The sequence below is a fragment of the Balaenoptera ricei genome, chromosome 2 (assembly GCF_028023285.1).
Source record: "Balaenoptera ricei isolate mBalRic1 chromosome 2, mBalRic1.hap2, whole genome shotgun sequence".
NCBI classification, from domain to species: Eukaryota; Metazoa; Chordata; class Mammalia; order Artiodactyla; family Balaenopteridae; genus Balaenoptera; species Balaenoptera ricei.
Genome location: NC_082640.1, coordinates 37,396,185 through 37,420,737, shown reverse-complemented (window position 1 = coordinate 37,420,737; position 24,553 = coordinate 37,396,185). Strand labels below are relative to the sequence as shown.

The following is a 24,553-nucleotide window of genomic DNA, read 5'->3' as shown; positions in this document are numbered from 1 at the left end:
ATCACACTGAAGTCACAATGCCTGCAAAGAAAATAAGAGTGCTGGCACACGAAAGACGGAGGTGACAGCTACCTAATGGATTCAACCCAGCACTCTGGGCACCCACCTCTGGCAGTTTTCTTCTTCAATATTGGTAAGGCCTGTAACTGAACTGCTCAACTGTTTCCACACTGTATTCATGTCTCCGGATTCCAGCGCCCTGTTGATTAGGGCCACCGATGACAACATCTCCACTGCAACAGAGAGCTCAGGATGGGTGAGGCTATGCTGTACAGAAAGCGAGGGGGGACAGAGTAAGGAAAGACATTCTGGAATACCAAGGGAGGTCAGAAGTTTAATAAAACCGTAACGAGTCTAAGTTTCCAGTGAAACAAAACAAACCAAAAAAACCCCTCTACCTAACTACACCAAGAAGTGGGTATTAAATTTTAAATTCAAGTCCACTCTGTTTTGCTCACAAGCAGCACAGGTTCAGTTAACTCACCTCAGGACTCTGTTGCTGCAGGGTAGCCAGCTCCTTCTGATAAAGATCGGCAGCAAATGGAAACACCTGGGGCAGCTGGGCTTCGGGATTCACTAGCTCCATAACAGTCTTCTCGGCAACACCCTTCTGGATTGCAGCATTGATCGCTGCCACTGCTGCCAGTCCTGGGTAGAAAACAAGGAGGTCAGAAAGGCAGCTGGCTTTGAGAGGCCCGAGGGGAAGCAGATGCCAATTTTCACAGAAGAAAGTTATATTCTGTGGATAAGCTATTAGCCATGACGTTTGAAGTAGAACTTTCATCTTTAGAAAACAGCCTCCTTTGTATGAGGGTGAATTGCATGGTATGTGGACTACATCTCAATAAATCTGTCTTTAAAAAGCAGCCTCCTCTTCTCCTCACCCCTATTTTCTTTCCACTCCAAATCATCCTGCCTGCCACCACTATGCTCTACCTAAAACATCCTTCCCCTACAGGGAGGAGCCTGGAAAAGTACTAGCTTATTAAGCTGCCATTCAAAGCTTTCCACAATCTTTCCAAGCCTTTATCTTACACAACTCAGCCTAAAACATCTACAAAAATTTTATTCTAGCCACTGTTCCTTAATACATCTTTCACCTTCTGTCCCTCTGCTCACACTTCCTCTTCCCCTGTTGCCCCATATTAGGAACACCCTTCTCTCCCGTCTCTCACCATCCAAATCTTGCCAATCAATCCCTAGTCCTGTCTCCTCCAGATGCTTCCCTAACCAACCACGTAAGCACGAGCTTACTAGCCAAAGTGAGCCTACGCTGACTCCGGTTCTACTTTTAAAACTGGAGGAACCCTTCTGCCACCAAAGGTACCTGGTAGTTGACTGCAGCTAGTAGCCTTGGGGTGGGGTGAGGAGTGACAGAATCTAACCTCAGGCCCCTCAATGACACAAAGCCACTTTCCTCCCCTACTCAGGATCTCAGTGGACACGCAGCTGAGAGGACTCTTACTTCTCTGATACTGCTGGGCAGCAGTGTTTGCGGCATCCACTCCAGACTGCAGCTCCTCCTTCTGCAGGGCCTCAGCCTGACCACCCTGAGAAAAGCCAAGAACACTTAGGTAAAGATGACTCCTACCTAGGCCTCCGGGCCTTGTAGTTCTCATATCTCAACAGCAGTCACTAGGGACAGAGAGCCACAGGCATAAGAGACAGCTTCAGGCTACACACAGCCAAAGCGGCAGCCTGAGCGAGAGCTGAATGCCCTTGTCAAATCTCAGGTAGAGTGACTCTCCTGATATAAGCACATTAAAAAAAAATATTTTGTAAAGAGCATCAAAATGTTCTGAGATAAAATGTTTGTAGAATCATTAGCACATTAATGCTGCTTTCTCTGGCCAATGCTGAGGATTTGTAAAATCTATACTTGTCCTTATTTAGAAAAAAAAAAAAAAAAAAAGAAATCCCTTCATATTTGTTCTAAAAAAGAAAACCATAAAGTACAATCCCACACAGTCCACTCTTACTGCACATTAAGTACTTTCCCAGTGTCGGCCAGAGGAAACTCGTCAGGTATGGTTTCTTAAAAGTGGAAATTCCTGAAGTAAGAATATAAAATTTCAGGTTCTCCCCAATAGCTTTTAGTTGGGGATTTCAAGTGAAGGGGTGGTCAGATTCACTTGCCGGGATGGGCGATGTTTATTTTAAAAGAGGATTTACAACTCTAAAAGCAAAAGAGAGCTGAAGACAATGTGTACTTTACCTGAGGATATTAAACAGCCTAATTCATCTGCAGGAGAAAAAGTTATATTAGGGGGAAAAAAAGGCCCCATATATATCTTGACACAACAGCATGGGATTCAAAAGGATGTATATAAACTCTTGCAGGTGCAACTCAGGGTACTTTTACCTCTCTCTTCTGCTGTCTATCACTGAGGAGCTGCTTGAGGTACCAGTCACTATTCTGCTGCTGCAGTCCTCGAAGGCCCAGCGCTGGTGACTGCAGAATCTTGAACAAGGCCAGTGCAGATCCCTGCTCCAAAGCCAGGTCTATATTCGCTAACGCAGCAAACACTGAGGAGGAAAAAAGGCAAACGCTTAAGAAAAAACTATGTTAACATTATAGCCTAGAATATTTTTTCCTTCCTGAAAACCAATCGCAGTTCCAGATCACGGAAATATAATTAGATAGCTTTTATTCTGGAGTATCACAGAAGCATTAGACTTTGGGGTTGGAAGAGAACCTTAAAGTCATCACGTCCAGGGGTTCCCAGGTTGTTCAGATTTAACAAATTCCTGGACCACACCCCAGGCCTACTTAAAAGCTTCTAGATGCAGAGAGCTTGGCACCAATATGGGCAGCAATATAAGAGGCACCAATAACACATGCCTAAATTCCCTCTAAAATGCCAAGTCATTATCCAGACTAAACTACTACACAGGAGAAGGTATCCCGCACAGCAATTTACTACATCTCTGGACAATTCTGTTTTAAAAAAATTGTTAAAGCTCCCACCCTAGAGTTGATACTTGAATACATCCAACCCCTTTCCCTGTGACTGTCTACTCCTGACTAAAGAACCTTAGTTCCTTCAACCATTTCTTATACAGCATCATTCTGAATCCCTTCATTATCCTGGCGTCTCCTGAATGTACTCTGCCCAAAGCAGTGCCTAGACATCAAGGCTGGTCTGACTGCGTGGAGTGGAAGGGGCTCTCTACACAGCCTCAATATTCTCTACTTCTAGTCACAGAACCTGACGTCACACAAGGGCTTTATTATCCGACAGTAAAAATGCAGATTTTCCTTCATCTGAAAATGATAACAAAGATACCCTCCTCATAAGATTAAATGAAATCAAATACATGAAAGTACTTTTATATTGTAAAATAAATAAGGTATTATTAAGTTGAAAGTCAAAATATCGTATTTTCTGATTTCAGAAATGACAGCCACTGGAAAATCATAATTATTGTATTATTTTCAGCTTTCCTATTTTAGAAGAGAATATAGAGTTCTCCCTCCCATGTCCCACCCAGGAATGACCATCTGATTTTATCACCAAAGTAGCAAAAAAAGTCAATAATAAAATACTAAAAATCAAAATATTTGGGGCATAGCAGTACTTATCAATTTTAACTGTTTTCATTAGTAAAGAAACAAAAAGAAAATTAATGTAAGCTGTTATAAGGAAACAAAACAGTGCAAGAGAAAACAAAGTCTCAAACTAGAACTAAAAAATACCACCAAGAGGTAAAAGGATGAAAAGGTTAGATTCCTAAGAGACTGTTTCCTTCTTCCCAACATTCCCCTGCAATTCAGCTCACTGATCACCACACGAAGGAGGTGAGCAGCTCCTTGAATCACGGCTGCAGGTCTATGTGGCCATTAGCCAACTAAACAAGCATTCTTCAACAACACAGAGCATGCACCTGCTGCAAACACAGCCATGAACAGAGCAGACAGGTTATCTCCATCCTTAGGGAGCTTTTGTAGTAGTGGGGGACAGAAGACAAAAGCAATATAGGTAACAACCAGGTTTCCTCTACGTATGCAATGCAGAATCTCAGACTATCCATCTGCAAAGGCATCTAGTCAATTATGCTTTTACTAGAAATGTAAACTTACTACTTAAATATGTAAACATTTAAATGAACATTTACTAATACTATAAAGTTTACAACGTTATTTAAACACTTTCTCCCACTATGCTTTAATTACCTAACTCTAATTTTCCTTATCCTACTTAACAAAAAATAAAAACTTTTTCTCATTTTTAACTATCTGGCCTGCAGCTTTCTTCTGGGGCAGCATGAATGGCTTCTCAAGCCCTAGGGAAAGAATCTTATCTATTATTACATTAAGATGATTCTCGGGACCTAAAGTCCCTCTACCTTCCTACCATACAACTTTCCCTTTTCTCAGATTTTCTCTACTATTAGGAAAAGCTTGTCCCCCTATGGGGAATTCTGCCTTATCCTCACCTTCTTACCTACCCTAAGAATCCCAGTGAAGGTTCAGATACAAACCTCGAGAAAAAGTCATCATTCTTTTCTTTATTCTTTGACTGTACTTCACACACCTTTGGTTGCCTTGAAATTACTCATTGTATTGTTCTAACCAAGTTGCTCTGAAATTATTCATTTGACTATTTACCTTCCTCACTATAGTGAAAACTATTTGAGGGAATTTTTACTATTTCGCTCCTCTGACCACATGAGAACAATATGCATGGAACACTTTAAATATATATACATATGTTTCTCTCCTTATAAGTTTATAACTGACTCTAATATAATTAGCCAGGTAGAGCTATAAGGCTATAAAATCCCAGACAACACGGTAGAGAAAAAAATCCCTTAGTAAATAAAAGAGTATTTTACGCGGTGTATGCAGCAGGAAATGTGCTGGACTTTCCTCTCACACAGAGAACTAACTACAAGGACATTCTGGCTTATACTTGCTGACTTCAGTAGTATTCATACAGATACAGCAAAACAAATCACCCATACGTGAATGGAACTATTACTCTGTTCAGAAAGCTATTATCCTAAATGAGCCAGAATGGAACAGAATACAAAGACTCCTGGTCAGGATTTAGAACTCCCTATCATATGGAGTTGGTAAAATCTTATAAATTCTCTCCAGTTATTCAGAGTATCAGTTCAAGTGAGAAATTAGGATCTCCAAAGGAACAAAGAGGACACTGATTACTATTACTATTATTATTATCTTGATCAAGATAAGATCAAGTCTGGTTGAATCAAGTAAGGTTTTTTAGTTCTTTTGGTGAGACTAACCCTATGCTAGGAATTCTGAGGATTTGAAAAGAAGCAGAACTCAGAAGTAAACTTTAAGTTTATAAAGATGTCAGAAACAAAAAGCAAGCAGTTAAGACAATACATAATTAAATATAAAATTGTGTGGTTTATCATATAAATGCTGTAGGAGATTTGAAAGGCAAGTATATTATGAGCTAGGATGGGCACTGAGGTGACAACTGAGCTGAATCTTGAATGATGGGTATAATTTGGATTAAGTAAGAGACAAGGCATGAGGGCATTACAGTGGCGAGATTACATGATTAACAAAAGTGATAATAATATTGTTTACTGAGTGCTTACTAAATACCAGGCAATTTACATACATTATCTCATCATTCGTATAATGATTCTATGCCACACGCACCCAATTCCCACAGCTATTAATACGAGGGCAAGAGATCAAATCCCAGTTCTGAACAACTCCATAGCCATTTTTCATGAGTCATGAAATAAACACAATGAATACGGGAGACAATTAGGCACATGAGTTTCTATAGAGTTATATGCATAAAATACTACATAAAGTACTCCACCAGGCTAGGGATCTGTGTTTTGTCTGGCAAGTAATAAGGAACTAATGCAGGTTCTTTTGAAGAAGAGTAACAAAATGAAAATGATACTTTCAAGAAATTAGTTTTTCAAAAGTGTGTAACATACACAAAAATCAATATGAACAGTACAATCTCATTTTTGTTTAAATATATGTTTTGAAGGATATGTTAAAAACATCAAGAGTGGTTATCCTAGGTGATGGGGTCTAATTTTTTGTTTGTTATTTCTGGATAACTTGTATTACTCTTTAAAAGAAAAACAAAACTATATAGGAAAACAGGGACTTCCCTGGTGGCGCAGTGATTAAGAATCTGCCTGCCAAGGGCTTCCCTGGTGGCGCAGTGGTTGGGAGTCTGCCTGCTAATGCGGGGGACACGGGCTCGAGCCCTGGTCTGGGAGGATCCCACATGCCGCGGAGCGGCTGGGCCCGTGAGCCACGGCTGCTGAGCCTGCGCGTCTGGAGCCTGTGCCCCGCAACAGGAGGGGCCGCGATGGGAGGCCCGCGCACCGCGATGAAGAGTGGCCCCCGCTTGCCGCAACTAGGGAAGGCCCTCGCACGAGAAACAAAGACCCAACACAGCTAATAAAGAAAGAAAGAAAGAAAGAAAGAAAGAAAGAAAGAAAGAAAGAAAGAAAGAAAGAAAGAAAGTAGCTATTAATTAAAAAAAAAAAAAAAAAAAAAGAATCTGCCTGCCAATGCAGGGGATACGGGTTCGATCCCTGGTCTGGGAAGATCCCACATGCTGCAGAGCAACTAAGCCTGTGCGCCACAACTACTGAGCCTGCGCTCTAGAGCCTGCGAGCCACAACTAGTGAGCCCGCACGCCACAACTACTGAAGCCCGTGCACTCTAGGGCCCACATGCCACAACTACTAAGCCCGTGGGCTGCAACTACTGAAGCCCATGTGCCTAGAGCCCGTGCTCTGCAATAAAAGAAGCCACCGCAATGAGAAGCCTATGCTTCTGTTCAGATTTAAGTGTCTAACACAGGGTGAAAGAGTGAAACTGTAGCCAAAAAATCCAGTCTGTAAGTTACAATAGATGAGTAGATGGAGGAGTGGGGGCCTGTCTGAGGACAATGGTAGCCCAAAGAGAAGACGTATGAACACAAAAGACAGTAAATCAGCAATAGTTCCTAAGCAAACCCATGAATGTCTGAAATAAACAAACTTAAACCATGCCACAGGTCCAAGAAGAGATCAACAGCCACATTATTCTGTAACATTCTTTTAGGTGCCTGATGTGGGGACATACTTACTGTTGACTTTATTTATATTGCCTTGAATTTCAGCTTGAGTGAGCAGCTCCTCATAAACGTCCCTTTCTCTCTCAGAGCTTTCTGTCTGAAGATGAGTAAGAAAGTGTAACTAAATTAGCTCAGGTCTCTAAGAAGACCACAGAAATACATTTGTGCTCCTCCCCCACCATTACAGAACCAAGAGCAAGTAAGGGCGTGGCTTAAAATCCTTAATAAAGAACAAAGCGGAATGCTACACAACTGTAACTAAACACATAAAAAGCAGATCCACTTGTAAATAACAAGCCCAGGGGTTCTTCCAGAGTCAAGCAAGAGAAGGAAGCACTGGTGAACCCTGCCCTGTGCACTTGTGAGTCTGCATCCTTGCCTCAGACCTGAGCAGAACAGGTACATCCAGGGACTAGATCGCAGAGCCTGTCACTGGTTTGCACAAAACTCAAGAAGGAAGTAGAAGTCAAAATAGAATCTAATACCAAAAGACTACATACTGGGTGACTCCATTTCATTTATATAGAATTCTAAAAAAATAAATTAAAGTGATCGAAAACAGACTGGTAGTTGCTGGGGTCAGGGGTGGGGAGTGTGAGGAGGTACAGACTGATTGCGAAGGGGAGATGTGGGCACTTTTGGGGTGGTTACACATCCATATACATTTGTCAAAACCCATCAAACTGTAAAGTTTAAACGGTTGAATTTTATTATATGTAAATTAATACCTCGATAAAACTGATTTTTAAAATGGAGTCATATCAAACAATGAAAGAATATAAATCAGTTAGAAAGAACAAATGTTCCATTTTTACCCTGTTTTTAGCATTTGTCATTTTGTCCTTCTTGGCCTGGTAAAGTACATCCTGGTAAGTGGAAGCCAAGGGCTCTTCAAGGTTCACAAGCATGGCATTGGGATTTTTCAAAGCTGCAAACGTGTCAGCTGGAATTCTATGGTCAATAGCTTCATTAATGGCAATAACGGCAGCATGTACTAAAAAAAAAAAAAAAATTCAAAACATAGAACACTGAGGTTATACAAAGTAAAGGATATACATTACACATTCAAACACTGCAACCCCCTATCACAGAAAGAGGCTCCTTTTCATAAATGGAGGGGTTAGAGGACTCCCCAGATCTTTAAGCCCAGTCTTTTTCCTCTGATGCACAAACCCACAGCTCTGCCTGTGACCCATGTCTGGAATGCTGAATCTGAAATCTTACAGGGAAATATTCATAAGAGACTCTGAAAGGAGCCTTTGAGCATTTGTTATGGAAATGTTCACCTTAATCATCATGTAAACACCATCAGAAAATAAGAAACTCCAAAAGGCACTGAAATGTAGAATTCACTTTCTAGTGCTTCTATTTTAATCAAAATCACTCACTTATTTCCAAATAACAATAGCATAGATAACTGTATAGCAGTGTTTAAATCTATATCTACTGACCTAAACTTGCTAGCAAAATTCCTAATGTCTAAGTCCATCATTACAGTATTAATCATTGAAAGTAGTAGCAACAACCCCATTTGAACCCACAAAATTTCTCTCTTCTTACATGCGGCTTCATCCACTGATAGTTCATTAGCCAGAATGCCCCCGATCTTGCTAAAGGCAGGCATCTGGATCCCATACTTCTCCAGTTCAATCTTCATGTTGTTGATTTCTTCTTCTACAAGGAAAAATTAAGACCCAAACAAGCAAGTTAAGCACCTTTCCATAACATAGAGAAGGAAACACATTCCTCAACTACAAAATGTATTGGATAAAACGACATCTACCTCCTAGGGTTGTTAGAAGGATTTAAATAAGATAATATATGGAAAGCACTTAACTTACCCGGTACATAACATGCACTCAATAGACACAGTATTATTAGTATTATCAAGAGCATCAGAAATAACTATAACATGAGACTGGCTCTATAGAAAATAGTTCTCCCAAACTGCTACTTATGGCATTCCCTATAATGAACTTATGAATGGAGCAGCTTTAAAGGCAGCTCGAACAAGAAGTGAATCACAAGCCATGGCATTCCCTATAATGAACTTACGAATGGAGCAGCTTTAAAGGCAGCTCGAACAAGAAGTGAATCACAAGCCAGTTATCTGTCTTTACAATCCAAATCACTAGCTACTATTACACAATTTCGTTTCTAAGGCAGAAAGCTAAATGATAAAGAAAACAACATGTAAGGTTTGGTCCTTGCCCCAAGTCTGGGGAACAACTTCCCTGGAAGGAAAAATATAGATAAAAGTTTTACTTCCAATTTTTAAAATTCCCTGGCCTACAAAATAATCACCAGTTCAAAAAGATTTGAATCTATCTTACCCCTAACCAATATTACCATTGTTCTTTTTCTCCCCAAGCCCCCATCTCTTCAAGCATCTGACTATAGCAAACACCCACCCAAATAAGCTAAAGTTTTAAAATTAGTAAATTGTCATCTTTGTATCATCTCGCTCCCCTTCCTTTGGCTACAACTGGTGCTCACTGGAAGGGAAGGGGCAAGACTGTTATAAAGATTTTTCACTGTACATGAACCTTTAATGTTACATGTTAATATTATATTATTTTTTACATATATGTTAATATTCTTTCTAATTTACATATAAGAAAACTGAGAATTATCAATCATACCCATGTCATAACTGAGAGAACAGAGCTTGAAATTCCAAGTTTAGTGGAAGAAGAGGAGAAGCAGGAGAAGCAGGTTACTCATGCTTTTTTTTTAATCTCTGTTGGCACAGTGTTTTTAAAGCCATACGTCTTTAAGATTTGCACTGTTGACTCTCCAGGCTATTTCCACATAAATCAAGCACTTCCTGCCAAGTTTGTAACTTCTTACCTGTGAAGTCAACCTTTCCATATAGGTCTTGAATCTGAGGAGCCAGGCCTAGTTTGAACAGGTACAAACTAGAAGACATAATATGCAAAAGAGTCAGGCCTCCCAGCTGAACCTCCCTGGTGCTCTAAGTTCAAAGGGGAAAATCAGCATAAAGAACAGAAACACTCTGAACACAGAGACTCCCAGTACTCTACCATATTCCACTTTGCAGTTACAATACTTCACCTCAGAGCCTTTTTTTTTAGTTTTATATAACAAGGAGGTCCTTAAAGAGTCACATAATGTAATGCAAAAAGCACTGGACTGGGAATCAGTGGATGCAAGTTTAAGTCCCAGCTCCAGCACAAATCCAATGTGTGATTAGATGTTAATATAAATGTTAACATAATGAATATAAGTGAAGTCTCTTCACTGTTTACCTTCCTGTGATCAATAAGTTTTAAGTAACAAGACATTTTAGAAAAGTCTCATAAAAATGATTCAGACAGCAAATCTTACTTAAGCTGAATTCATATTACTGATGGAAAAGTTTAATTCAGGTACTTTAAGAGTTTTAAATAAAGTATATACTATAAATCTTTACTCTTTAAATAAAAATCTCCCCGCGATGAAGAGTGGTCCCCGCTTGCCACAACTAGAGAAAGCCCTCGCACAGAAACGAAGACCCAACACAGCCATAAATAAATTTAAAAAAATAAAATAAAAATTAAAAAAAAAAATTAAAAAAAAAAAACAAAAACAAAACAAAACAAAAAATCTCCTACACTCTAAGCTCCATGAAGGCAGGGAAAATGAAAGTCTTATTTACCAATGCCTACCCAGAGCCTGGCATATATTAATAAATATTAATCAGTATTTCACAAATGGATGGAAGTCCATAAACATGAGTTAGATTAACTGGATTCTAAGGCTCTAGCAGGTCAGAATCAATAAATTAGAAGAGGTCAGAAGGGGGACTTCCCTGGTGGCGTGGTGGTTAAGAATCCGCCTGCCAATGCAGGAGACACGGGTTCGAGCCCTGGTCCGGGAAGATCCCACATGCCATGGAGCAACTAAGCCTTTGCGCCACAACTACTAAGCCTGCGCTCTAGAGCCCGCGAGGCACAACTACTGAGCCCGTGTGCCACAACTACTGAAACCCACATGCCTAGAGCCCGTGCTCCGCAACAAGAGAAGCCACCACAATGAGAAGCCCGCACACTGCAATGAAGAGTAGCCCCCACTCGATGCAATTAGAGAAAGCCCGAGCGCAGCAACAAAGATGCGACGAAGACCCAACACAGCCAAAAATAAATAAATAATTTATTTATTTATTTATTTATTTAAAAAAAAGAAAAAGAAATCAGAAGGGCACTCCACAGGGATTAACGTGAGCAAGACATTGACAGCCTGTCAATAAGGGAGGAAATAAAATATCTAAGAAATAAATCACAGAAACTCAATAGAGCAGTCTACAGTTTTTGCAGATAATCTATAACCTCAATATTATCCAAATACAAATATGTATCACGTATATTGCATTCACAGAACTGATCAGAACCCAAACTGCATATAATAAACCCAAATGCATAATCTAAAAAAAAAAAAAAAATCAAGGGTTCTAAAAACACATTAGAATATATACATCCACAATAACTAATCACTTTCTCAGATAAGTGCAAATATAAATCATATGTATATGATTAAGGGCTTTTCTTTAGAATAAAATGCTCAAGATGGAAAAACATGAAGTTCCTCTCTGCAAAGATTTTACATCTATTCAATAAAGTTTCCAAAGCCAAACAGCTAATAACTTTCTATACACGTTTTACCTTATATACTTTCCCCACACAATGTTCCATCTGCATTCTAAATTAGTAAAAATATTTTTCTCCAGAAATTTCTTCCTCTTTTATTCCTACTTTAAAACAAGAAAGTGGTTGCCACACTTTAACAAAAGCTTGGGCATGTCACTTTCACAGCCCCAAGAACAGTGAGTTAGCTTTTAATGTCTTTCAACAGTAAATTAAAGGTGTTACAATGATATCACTAGCTGCTATAACAAGTAGAGGAGAGTGGTAAGCAGAAAGCAGATGGGCATCATCTTTCTTTTATCTCATTTTAATTATTAGGAATATTTTAAGGATATGCTGGAGTTTTAAATGGAATCATAATGGCCACTTGGATCCTCTAACCCAGCATCCAAAGTATTTAACCTCACAGCTAAAACTTAAAACTCCTAACAATAAACATCGCTTTCAATCTTTGTTCCTAGTCTCCTATGTCTGCTTACAAATAAGCTGTTAGGTACCTATAATAGTCAGCCTGTAATTGAGCTCAGATTTCTTTTTCTTTTCTTTTTTTCCTATCTAAGATATACTTTATAGCAATGAGGAAAAGGAGGTTGTGTTAGCCTATCTGGATTCCAATTACTGTTACTGATTGTAGAGTAACCTATGAAAGAAATCACTACGCTAATCTCAAAGATTACCAATAAATGCTCTTAAACACAGCAGTTGATTAGGAAACAGAATCTAGTACAGGCCCACGTCCCTTACCTAAATTCTTTGGGCCAAATATTAACTTAGGATTTCTCAGATATTATAAAAGTTTTACAGTGTAAACAGCATTATAAAACACCCCCAACAAGCCTTGGGGAAGCACCCCTAATCAAATACATTACTTTTCTGCAGAGAGACATATGAATAATATTAAGTAGATAAACATTCTAAGTAATCTCAATTAATACTGATCAGATCTTGCCAACAAAGGAGTTTGAACTAAACCAAAACTCATTTTTCAGATCTTTCAGCATGTTTTTTTGAATTTAGGATAAAGGATTATGGGCCAATTTAATCCCAAAATCAGTTCTTAGAAAGATAAAGCATCAGAGGAAATGGAAAGGAAGTATACAAATATATTTGAAATAATGGAGAATTAGGGTCTTATCTGAGAGTGGAATGTAATCTACACGAGTAATTTAGTCTGACTAAAGTACAGTCACTATCTCTGGAATAATGCCAGTCAAGACTGAGGGAGAAAAAAAAAAAGATGGCAGGAAGGGAGAAAACAAGGAGATAATGCTTCTCTATCACTGTTGATCCAAAAGGGAAACAGTGCCTCACCCAATACAGGTAAGTGAAGTGAGGAACCTGCCTTGAACACTGTCGTGTAAAGGTAAAGAAGAGGCTCAAGCAGTTACAAACACTTCCTACATATTATTCCTACATACCCTTCAGGAAAAACACTGTAAGGGAGGAAAGAAATCATAAATCACCAACCAGAACACACTGCTGTGTATATACTTTCTAAGCACGAACTGCATATTGAACAGAAATGGAAAACAGTAGCAGGCTTCCTCCCTTTCTCATTCTGACTCCATCATTAGAAAGGCACAGTTAATTCTTCAATCTCTCTTCAGAGAATTTGAGGGCCTGGGACTCAGGTTACGTTGCAGAGAGTAGTGGCTACAGAACTAGCAGAGAGGAATTCTGCCAGCTTAGCTGCTGTGCCTGCCAAGTTCAGATATCCATTGTAGGTACAGCCTTCACAAGGTTATCAACATAGACTTCACAGAACACTAAGCCAATCACAATACTCAGAATTAAGCTGATTTTGGCTCAGACATATGCATCTGAAATTGCTACATTCTGAAAATTCTCCAACATATCACCTATTCCTAAACAATTTTTTAAAATTCTCATTTTACCATTGTTTGTCCAATGTTATGCTATGTACCTTGGAGGGGGAAAAAAAGTAAGGCATGACTTCTGTCCCTAAGATGCTAATAAATGTAATAGGGAGAAAAGATATGAAAGAAGCAATACATAACAAACAAACAACAAAACAAAACACATACACACACACACAAAAACTAAACCAAAAAAAAAAAACAAAAAACAAAAACCCGGAGGTTTAGAAAAAGGAATGAGGTGAGGTCATGGAGAAACTTCACCAAGAATGTGGGAACTGAGCTAAAACTTGATTGGATAAGCAGAGACAAACATGAAGAGCCCTTTGATAAAGACAAAGTACCATTTCCTTTTTCATTTGTAGGACAGAAAGTACCCCCTTGAGCTACGGGAGGGAGAGGGAGATTTATTATAATGTATAATTTTGACACACATTTATTGTGATTATACACTAGGCATCTAAGTGTTGATACTAAAGACACATGGATAAAGAACAAAGGAAATACTTCTTGTCCCTAAGGAATCCACAAGAAAGCAAGTTATAAGAACAAACAGTAACCAGAGTACAATGTAACAAGCACTATGCTTGAAGTAAGAGGTATGTCATAAAATACTAAAGGAACACAAAGATGGTAAGTAGCTAATTCTGCCCAAGAGGGAAAAAGTAAGAGAACATATTAATAGTAGCATTCTGAGGTGGCACCTGGAGAAGAGCATACGTTAAACCAAGGAGAAAAGGCATTTCAGGGCTTCCCTGGTGGCGCAGTGGTTAAGAATCCGCCTGCCAATGCAGGGGACACAGGTTCGAACCCTGGTCCACGAAGATCCCACATGCTGCGGAGCAGCTGAGCCCGTGTGCCACAACTACTGAGCCTGCGCTCTAGAGCCTGCATGCCACAACTACTGAAGCCCATGCACCTAGAGCCCGTGCTCCGCAACGAGAAGCCACCGCAATGATAAGCCTGCGCACCGCAACGAAGAGTAGCCCCCGCTCGCCGCAACTAGAGAAAGCCCGCGCACAGCAACAAAGACCCAAAGCAGCCAAAAATAAATAAATAAATTAATTAATTAATTAATTTTAAAAAAAGTCATTTCAGGCACAGGAAACAGCAAAACCAAAGGCACGAGAGTACATAGCCTGTATGTTGAAAATACTAGAACATAGGTACACAGGAGAGAATGGCTGGAGGTGAGGCTAGAAAGAAAGCATCAAAATATTTTATGAAGCATCTGATACTATTAGGGCTGTTTTGGAAAGACAGCTCTGACAGCAGCATGGCAGATGGATCAGAAGGGAGAGAGCCTAGCGAGGGAACCCTCTAAGGAGGTTAATGCATTCATTAGTCCACACAAGAGATCTATTAGTCCTCAGTTATATTCTCTCTTTTATGGGTTTCACACTGATTCCAGTGATACCAAGGATCTGGCAAACATTTGATCCAGAAACTGGAGACAATAGGTTTCTTGTGGGTCAATATTATACATACATTCATACATATGATTAACATTTATTAAGTACACATACAGGATGCTATATAAAAAGAGCAGCCCAAGTAAAAAATTCTCATCCTCATGTTCCTTCTCATACTTACTTCTATCATCTTCTGCTTTAGGCCTACGGCCATCAAGTAAATTTGCACCACTCTGAAATACTATACTACTAGCACCTACACCTCTCCCATCCCATCCTCCATCCAGACATATCACCTCTTCCTTCCAATTTAGTACTTTGTTCATTCTAAGAGCTGAGGACCTGAAATTAAGTCATCTTCCAAATTTACTACGAAGCTGTGATAAAATTATACCTTGTTTCAGTTCCTATTTATTATATTTGCATTGACGTAAAAATTATTTAATGAACAAATGACTTGTCAAGGTCCTAGATAACTTAATAAATTATCAATCAACCATTTGATATTTGCTGGTATTATTTGAAGATGTTGCCAAAATTTAACTGTACTACCAAAGAGTATCAAGACATAGTGTATTTAGTAAATCAGTTTATCAGCTTGAAACAAAACGAGAAACAATAAAAGTTTTCAAATGTATGTAGTTTTTATAATTTTTAAGAGACTTTAATTTAAAAGAAAGGGACTACATCTCAAGAGAAATGCGTAGTTCACTGAAACACTAGATCAATAATGAAAGATTATATTATGTTTTTAGAGCAAAATTTTCTGTTATTATAGGAATAAATAAATCCTTTCTCCCTAGAAAAACACAGCTGTTTCTCACCATTTTGTTAAGATAATAGTGCTCTATTATATTTGAAAATTCTGAAGCAAATGCAAAAACTTTTTCATTATACCCTGGACAACAAGCTACACACTCATTCAGATGTGACTCCTAAACTTTTTTTTTTTAATTGAGATATGACTGACATATTATATTAGTTTCAGGTGTACAGATCATAAGGATATGATCACCATAGTAAGTCCAGTTAACTTCCATCACCACACACAGTTACAAATTATTTTTCTTGTGATGAGAACTTTTAAGATCTACTCTCTTAGCCACTTTCAAATACATAATACAGTATCATTAACTGTAGTCACCATGCTGTACATTACATCCCCAGGACTTACTTATTTCATAACTGAAAGTTTGTACCTTTTGACCACCTTCACCCATTTCGCCTACTCCCAAATCCCTGCCTCTGGCAACTACCAATCTATTCTCTGTATCTATATACTGCTTATTCTACCAAGAAAATCTGATTACCTAAGTGCATGGATACAGTAGATACATCTTGGCATGTTCTTTCGATCATAGATGTCTGTAGTTTCTGGATAAAAAATCTAAAGAGAAATAAAAGAAGTAGAGTAAGGCATCCATCCACTAGAGTTCATTTAATCATTCACCAATCATGAATAATACAAGTAAAACTTTGGACAATTAGAAAACATTGTCAGCATTCGGCAAATAACCTCATTAGGGTGAACAGACATTTCATCATAAGGCACAAAATGCTACAATACACAGTGAAAAGCACTACTTGGAAAAGACTTATCTGGGTCAACCCACTGAATTTTACTAAGTATGTGAGAGTGATTTACTTACTGCAGACACAGACATGCGCAAACAAAACTCAAGTTCCAGTCCAGCTTAAATCAGTGGCAAGTGTATGAGGCTCTGAAGGATTGCAATCTTCCTAGTTGCTATCTAGCAGGCCTAGATTGAGTAATAATAGCTCAAGAATGAACATTTACTAAGTGCTTCAGTATGTGTAAAATCACTACATTTAGACATTGAAAAAAACTACAAAATATTAAAATGTGTTATAATGCTTGGGGGAAGTAGAAAGATACACAGATAAAGTAGGTAGAATAGAGGATGTATATGGGAATGAGAGATGGGGAGTTTTCCTTGGTAGCATGTACCACAATTAATCAACTATGTGTGTTGAAATTATCTGTTTGACTCCTCCAACAGACTATAAGCCACATGAAGGCAAGGACTAGGTCTTTGTTGTTCACTGCTGTATCTTCAACGCTAAGCCCAGAGTCAAGGTCGTGGAGGGAGCTCTCTAAGTTTGATGAATTAACGAATGAGGTAGGATAGGAACAGAGTAGGTTTAGATGGAGAATAGCCTTGGATTTCAAGACCTTTTCTCATGGTAATGTGGTACCATACAACTCAATCTGTAATTTAGAGGAAAAAAGGGGTAACAGTGGATCAGAGAAGTGAGACTGAATTATGAAGTGATTAGAGGAATTTGGATGAGCAATAAAAGGCAGTGAGAAGAGTACTACAGCACTTTGTATCTAACTCTATTATAGCACTTAACACATTGTGTTTAATTACTTGTTTTTATGCTTGTTTCCCCCACAATACCTATTGCTCCCGATGAGGAAGAACTGTGCACCCCCAAGAGAAATGGGGGTCTTTTTTGATAATTTTTCAAATCATCTTTTTTGATAATTTTTCAAACTTTCCATGCTCATTTCCTAAGATTGAAATGTCCTCTCCTGAACGGTGAAAATCATGGTCAAAGTCAGTCACCCTCCCAAAAACAGTACAGAATACATTTTAGAAAGTAATAGAAAAAAAATAAGGTTGGGAGGGAGGATAGAGGCAGATTATGAGGACCTTGAAAGTCAGACAAGTTTGAACTTGATATTCAGGCTTTAGAGAAGTCCTAGCTTTGGAGCCAAGGCTAAAAACAGCCTCAGGAAGATCTGACTGGAGACAAGACACAGGATACACTGAATAGTGAAGAGATCGAAGCTGAGAAAACAGGCTGGGAGGTTGTTTCAACAGGTAAAAGAGACATTGCAAATAACTGAGGAAGGCTTGGGGAATGACTGCATTTAGAAGTCCAAGGTAAATCCAAGGTTTTGAGACTGGATGACTAGGAACATGATGACATGGTACCATTTATGCAGAGGAGAGGAGGTTCACTTGGGGGAAAAGGCAGGTTTAGTTTTACATATGAGAAACTCTAGGAGATAGAAAGCTATCCAAAGGGAAATGTCCAGCAGCCAACTGAAGAAACTGTGTTTATCTTATAGCAAAGAGTCTTCAAAACTACTGAAACCATGAGAATGAGAGAATGTAGCTAAAGTAAGAATTGCATCTTAAGGAATGCCCGCCACTAGGATATAAAAGGCAGAATAATTGAAGGAAACAGAGGACTATTAGGCAGATTAAAAACAATTTTAAAAATCAAAACAACAAAATGTTTCATGTAGGAGTTGGCCAAGAGCACCAATTATAATAAAGAGTCAAATGGATAAAAACCAAAAAATTATCATATTAAGTCTCTATAATTTGTATGTACCATATAAAGAGATTAGGGAAGATATCCCAATAAATACTATTATTGTCAATTATCGATCACACGTGATATTATGAGCAAAAACACATTTTTAGGCTAAGTATCTTTAGTCTACATTACTCAGAAGTCTTCTGGACTTAAATCATATAGAGCAGACATTTCAAGGGTAATAGCCATAATAATCCTATTGTTCCTGACAGCCTCAACAGTTTGTTGAGGTTGTGGTCCAGGACAATGCACTACTGTTAGTAAACAAAAAAGGTAATAAAATTAAATTATTAAAAAGGCATTTTGTAGTAACAGTACTATTAGCAATAGCAAATATTAACAAAGCTCTTAGTACCATTCAAAAGAGGTTAAATTGTTATTGCCCATTGGGCATACTATATAAAAAACAGGAGCAGGAAGTTACAGGTGCATAGAAAGGCCAAGTAGCTGTAAGAACTTGACGTATTGCTTTTCCTGACATTTGTGGGGCTTAATTCTCAAACATACCAGTGCAAGGAAGAGAACTTCAGCACTCTGCTCTGGAAAAAAGAGGGCACAAGCTAGTCTTCTGCAAAGACTTAGCTCTGAGTTTACTCAGTTCAACAGGTATGTATGCAACAGTGAGCTGAGCACTCTGCTAAATGCCAAGTGTTCATTTCCAAGTGGTTTCAGCCACTTTCTGATACTCCACATCTCATTTCTTTTTAATCTTTCTTTGGTTACAGAAATTTAGACTCCACAGAAACGTAAAAAGAAAATAAAAACCACCCTTTTACCCCATCACACAGAAATGAAAACTATTTCTCCTTGCAGATTTTTCCCAAGAATACCCACTTTATTTTTAGACAAAAATAGTGATCTCATCTTAGCCAGAACACAAGCTCGTATAATCGTAGCCTGTTTTTTTTTCACTTAACACATCACGGTTATATATATATAGATTGACATCATCCTTTTCAACGGCAGCACTAGTATTTGACTGGCTGTAACACAATTAATACCCTGAGTGAAGGAATATGTGGTTTGCTATCAATTTTTTCTATCATATGCAATGCTGAAAAATCCTTACATATACATTTTTTGTGCTTGTCTAATTTTTCTTTTTTTTTTTGAGCCGGTGGGGTAGGAGTGGGGATAAATTCCTAGAAGTAGAATTCTTAGGTCAGAGGATAGGGGGGAAAAAAAGCTGTCCATGCCTCTAACAGTGACACTGTATCAGGGCCTCTATGGATTCAAGGTAGGACTAGGTAGCTAGATGTACGATCAGGCCACCCAAGATGGCTATTCTCTTGCTCTCTGTACATTTCCTGCTCAACCAGTCCTGCTTCACCTATAGCCTACTCATGTGGCTGACATTCCCTCTTAATTATATAGCCTAATCAGTAAATGTTAGTGATCTTTAGATCAGAATGGCTCCACTATGATAGTTTATCAAAGGGAAGACCTCTGCCCAAGGGGCTATGAGGGACATGCCCCTCTGCTGCCTTCCCTGGTAACTAACTGATGAGCCAAACTGACGTCAATTCCCCCATAACTGGTAAACTCCTCCTCCCCCTCATCCCCACCCCCAGTAGCAAAGACTGCTGCCGTGTTCTGCCTGCTGTCTGCCGTCCACGGTAGGGTGTCACTCCAGAGCCTTGATTCGGACAGCTGAGATCCCCTATCTAATAAACCAGTGATGTCTCTGTTGCTGTCTCTGGGCTCTTCTCTCAGTCTCAAGGCAACTACAAGGCTTGCACACCTGCAAGGTGCAGCCCAACACTTGAGATGGCAATTTCACTAAGAGCAGCACTAAATAAACTCTTGAGCAAAACACTCAAGGATGGAAACTCCCATATCAAAACTACAGCCATCATTCCAAACTCATTAAATTGTATACATTAAATATGTATGGTTTTTCTGTAATCAATTACACCTCAATAAAGCTGTCAAAAAAACAAAAACAAAAAACAAACCTACAGCCATCTCCAAAACCAGATAAAAGAAGTAAATCTCATTATACTGCCTCTACAATTTGAAATATAAAATAAACCCTTCATATTACCTACAAATTTGGTTATTCTGAAGCTGGAAGATGACATTTCTAAAATATTTCCTTATGTTTCCTAAAGTCAAACTTGAATGCAGCAACTATGTGAATAAATAAAATCCACTGAACTGTACACTTTAAAATGGTGAATTTCATGGTATGTGAATTTGTTTGTTTTTTTTGGGGGGGGGTCACGTTGCTCAGCTTGCAGGATCTTAGTTCCCCAACCAGGGATTGAACCCAGGCCCTGGCAGTGAAAGTGCCGAGTCCTAACCACTGGACCACCAGGGAATTCCCTCATGGTATGTGAATTTTAATGTTTATAATTTGGTGTAGTAAAAGTAAATGACATCATAGGGAATTTCTCTAGGGTGAGGTGAAGCACGGATGAGAAATATAAAAGAAAAAGAACAAAGCTATTTCCTAAAACAAACTGAAGAGATCCTTTAGTATTAAAATAATGTATATATATATTTTTAATACTAAATATATATATATATGTATATATCACCAAAAAATCAATTGAGAATAATTTTACAGGTAGAATGAGAACTGTTATGCCAAACAGCCAGAACTAAGCCAGAACTATGAATATCACATAAATTACCTTAGGCAATCCAATCTCGCCCATGGCATTCAACCACTGAATCACATTATCAGTGTGTCTAAAGTGGAGGCCAGTTGCCTAGAACAAATAAAAGACCATTAGGCACTGTTTGGCAATATTGAAGCAAATACTAAATAAATACTCTCTTTGTATCAATAAAAGTTTCCCTGTAAGACTTTACATGGTCCCCTTAAACTTAAGGTCTGTCTGTATCATTACACATTCTAATCCCCAAAAGCCAAATCCACATCTCAGCTCTTCTCAGTTAAGAAACATCTGGAGAATCTTCCTGTGTACAGTGTGCTCAGCAGAACACGGTCTTTGGAATTCAATTATGTTGGATTCAGTTCCTGACTTGGCTATCTATTGGTGACACTGCGCAAGTCACTTCACACTACTGATTCTGAGTTTCCCCATCTTTAACATCTACTTTATGTTTGTTGGAAAGATTAACTGAGAAAATGTACACAAAGCACTCAATGTGGTGTCTGGTAAGTAGAAGATACTCCCAAAATGAGGTATTTTCATACTATACATATAAACATCCCCCTCTTAACCTCTACACCTGTTGTTTTTTAGGAAAGTTTACCCTCAAGATGGGTAGAGGTGTAGGCTATTGTCTTTACTGTTGCTGGAGACTGCTCTGTCTGCCTGTTCTGCACACATTTTTTAGAGTCAACAGAACAGCTCAGGAGGTGTCTTCAGAATAACCACTTATTTAAAACTCAACATATAAGTCTTTGCTTTTTGATGAAGAAAAGTTTCTATCTGGGATGTTAATTTTGGCTTAAGACCTATACTTTCCTTGTTTTCCTTTGAATTTAAATATTAAAAAACCAACCAAACAAAAAAACCAACTCTTTTGATTCTGTCTTCATCCTTAACTCATTCTGAGCTCTTGCCCAATTCTTACAGTTGACCCCTCTTACATTTGCTCTTGGTTTTGCAATCTTCCACTATCTTCTATACTCATCCTTTTTTCAGATAAGAGCTCTTAGGAAAGCTCCCCACAGAAACTCTGTAAGCAATGGGAATTTGGTCCTTGTCAACATCCCAACTTAATTAAAGCAGTCTTCTTTTTGAGGGCCCTGGGCCACAAGAATCAATCACTTATCTCAATTTTCTGAAATCGGATCACTGTCCCATTTTACCTTAAACTTTAATATCATGGGGTAATTTTCTTCCCCCAAAGTTGCTATTGCTTTCAATTTGCCAACAAATCTCAGAGTTTGGTTAAAATTAGATTTAAAGTAGTAATTCCCCTAGTTACTTCCTCTACCTTCTAAGAAATAAAAAATTCATCAAGGACCATGAAAATTTCTAGATACAAATTACTCATTAGAATTGCGCCAGAAATACGGACAGCTGAAGTTCTTTTACTACTGTATTTTGACTTTGCACTAAATTTTCTCCACTCTGCCAGGTATTTTATTTTGTTGGAACAAACACACACATATTTCTCAGTAACTCTTTCACAGGATAAAGTATGCTAAACTTCTCTCTCAAGTTTACAGAAATTTAAGCACCAAGCAAGGAAGGACTCACCTTGTATCTGGTCTGCTCTCGATCATAGATTTTCTTCAGGGACACCACTTTAGGGGAGAAGAAGTTTCCTAGTTTGGCAAGGTAGACCCCATTCCGAAGCCCCTCTTCCAGTTCTGTGGTGGGAGGCAGGTCTTCCCCCAGGCATGCTTCCATCCACCTGCACAGAAGGAGGGAGGGCATGAGAAAAGAGAGGGAAGGTATGAACCCCTCTTCAGAGATTTCAAGCTTAATTTCCATTCTCCTTGGACAAGTTTAAGTTGAACAAAAGCAATAGTGTTTGAAGACTCAATTTCACACACATCCTTGTTCTGGCCCAGTAGATCTCAGAGGCAGGGAACTTAGGAAAATTCCCAAGTATAAACGCCACCCTCTTCTCCACCCTACTTTCCTCTCCTGCAGCAAGAGAGCCAGCTGGCTCCCCAGGTCCTAAATGCCCCACGAGCCTCAGCCCAGACCATCTCCCTTACTTCTTCAGTTGCGCCTTAAGAATTCCTAAGAAAAACCTTTTGTAACTGAAGCCACCATCTCTCAACTGTTCAGCAACTTAAATTTGCAGCTGAAGTTCTCTTCTGGTTTGAGAATTCAGCATCCATAGTGAATTTCTAGGTTCAGATTTTAAAGTTGTTTTGGGGTTACCAAAATAGTCAATCATCTCACCTAAAATACTTAAGGAAACTCCAATGGAAGCAGTACAAGTGAATTCTTATGTGTTTTTTTAGAGGGGAAAGGAAGTTGTAACGGAAAACTATATTGTCCCCCTCGGACACCTCTCACAAGATTTCAGGGAATCCCAAGATAAAACAAAGCCAAGTTTATTTGCATATATTTTCTACCAACAGAGATGTAGTTAACTAAAAAAGTCATTTAGGGCAATGGTTTTAAACTTTTTTTTGAATCACAGAATCCTTTGACTATCTAAGGAAAGCTACAGATCCTTCCCCCCAAAAAATGTATATATACTTAAATTTAATATATAATTTCAGAGATTTCATTGACCTCAGATTGAAAACTCCTAATTTATAAGTATGCTACTCAAATTTTACAAGGCTACTGTTATCCCCAAATTCTTTACGGGGGTTGGGGGGGGACCACTAGATGATGCCTGGTCTGTTTCCCTAGTAATAAATCTTTGAAAAGCCAAATGCAGAAAGAAAAAATCCAAAGATACAGCAGACTGAAGTAAAGACTAGATTTACTGCCAAATGGGACAACATAAGAATGAAACATTTATAATGTTAATTGATACCTAAAGTTTAAATTAAAAGACAAATAAAACTGTAAGCCACATTTAAATATGCCATATTTTATACACACACACACCCATGAAAATTTATAAGAAAACTCTAACATACCAATAGAAAATAGACCAAATAATATATAAATGTATTTATCATCCCATTTATGTGTTTCTATATAATTCTTCACATTAATAAAATTGCCTGAAAAGATATACAATAGAGCTTGAATTTACATACTTTTAAAATTATTAGTTTTATAATTCAGAATAAAATTTCTTGTATTAATTCTATCTTTTCAAACTGAGATTACCACTCAGAATCTTTAAAAAATAATGAGGGTATTCCCTGGAGGTCCAGTGGTTAGGACTCAGTGCTTTCACTGCCGGGGCCCGGGTTCAATCTGTGGTCGGGAGCTAAGATTCCCGCAAAAAAAAAAAAAAGGGAAAGCAACAATGTTCCTGTTTTTCTCAAGTTCTATAGAATAGTTACTCAACCTCACTTTCAAATCTATTCTACTTCTAAAGCAGCTAGCATACTGTCTGACACATAGTAGATACTTAAATAAATACTAGCTGGATAGATGAGTGGGCCAGAGAATTTTCTGTATTTCCTACAGCCAATGATATTAAGTTTTCTCTTCTGGCTTTTCTTTTAGGTAGTAGAACTGAAATGTCATAAGGGTAAAAAGAAGAAACAAATGAATTTTCCAGAAGAGTTACCATAGTAACTAAATTAGATATCAATTTGTAACAGCTACAAAATCCAAACTGTG

The 24,553-nt window shown here is 38.4% G+C and overlaps 1 protein-coding gene across 1 annotated transcript in view; it reads right to left on the bottom strand.

Moving 5' to 3' along the window:
* The window catches only part of IQGAP1 (IQ motif containing GTPase activating protein 1), a 100,540-nt gene that overhangs the window by 42,128 nt on the left and 33,859 nt on the right, over window positions 1–24,553 (bottom strand). The window contains exons 3-13 of the mRNA XM_059912417.1: window positions 22,544–22,700; window positions 20,999–21,076; window positions 16,319–16,395; window positions 9,927–9,994; window positions 8,637–8,750; window positions 7,892–8,070; window positions 7,089–7,173; window positions 2,363–2,526; window positions 1,466–1,550; window positions 485–648; window positions 107–267 (exon numbers count right to left, since the gene is read on the bottom strand). Of these exons, the coding sequence (XP_059768400.1) occupies window positions 107–267; window positions 485–648; window positions 1,466–1,550; window positions 2,363–2,526; window positions 7,089–7,173; window positions 7,892–8,070; window positions 8,637–8,750; window positions 9,927–9,994; window positions 16,319–16,395; window positions 20,999–21,076; window positions 22,544–22,700 (1,332 nt within the window). The remainder of the gene's footprint in view (window positions 1–106; window positions 268–484; window positions 649–1,465; window positions 1,551–2,362; window positions 2,527–7,088; window positions 7,174–7,891; window positions 8,071–8,636; window positions 8,751–9,926; window positions 9,995–16,318; window positions 16,396–20,998; window positions 21,077–22,543; window positions 22,701–24,553) is intronic.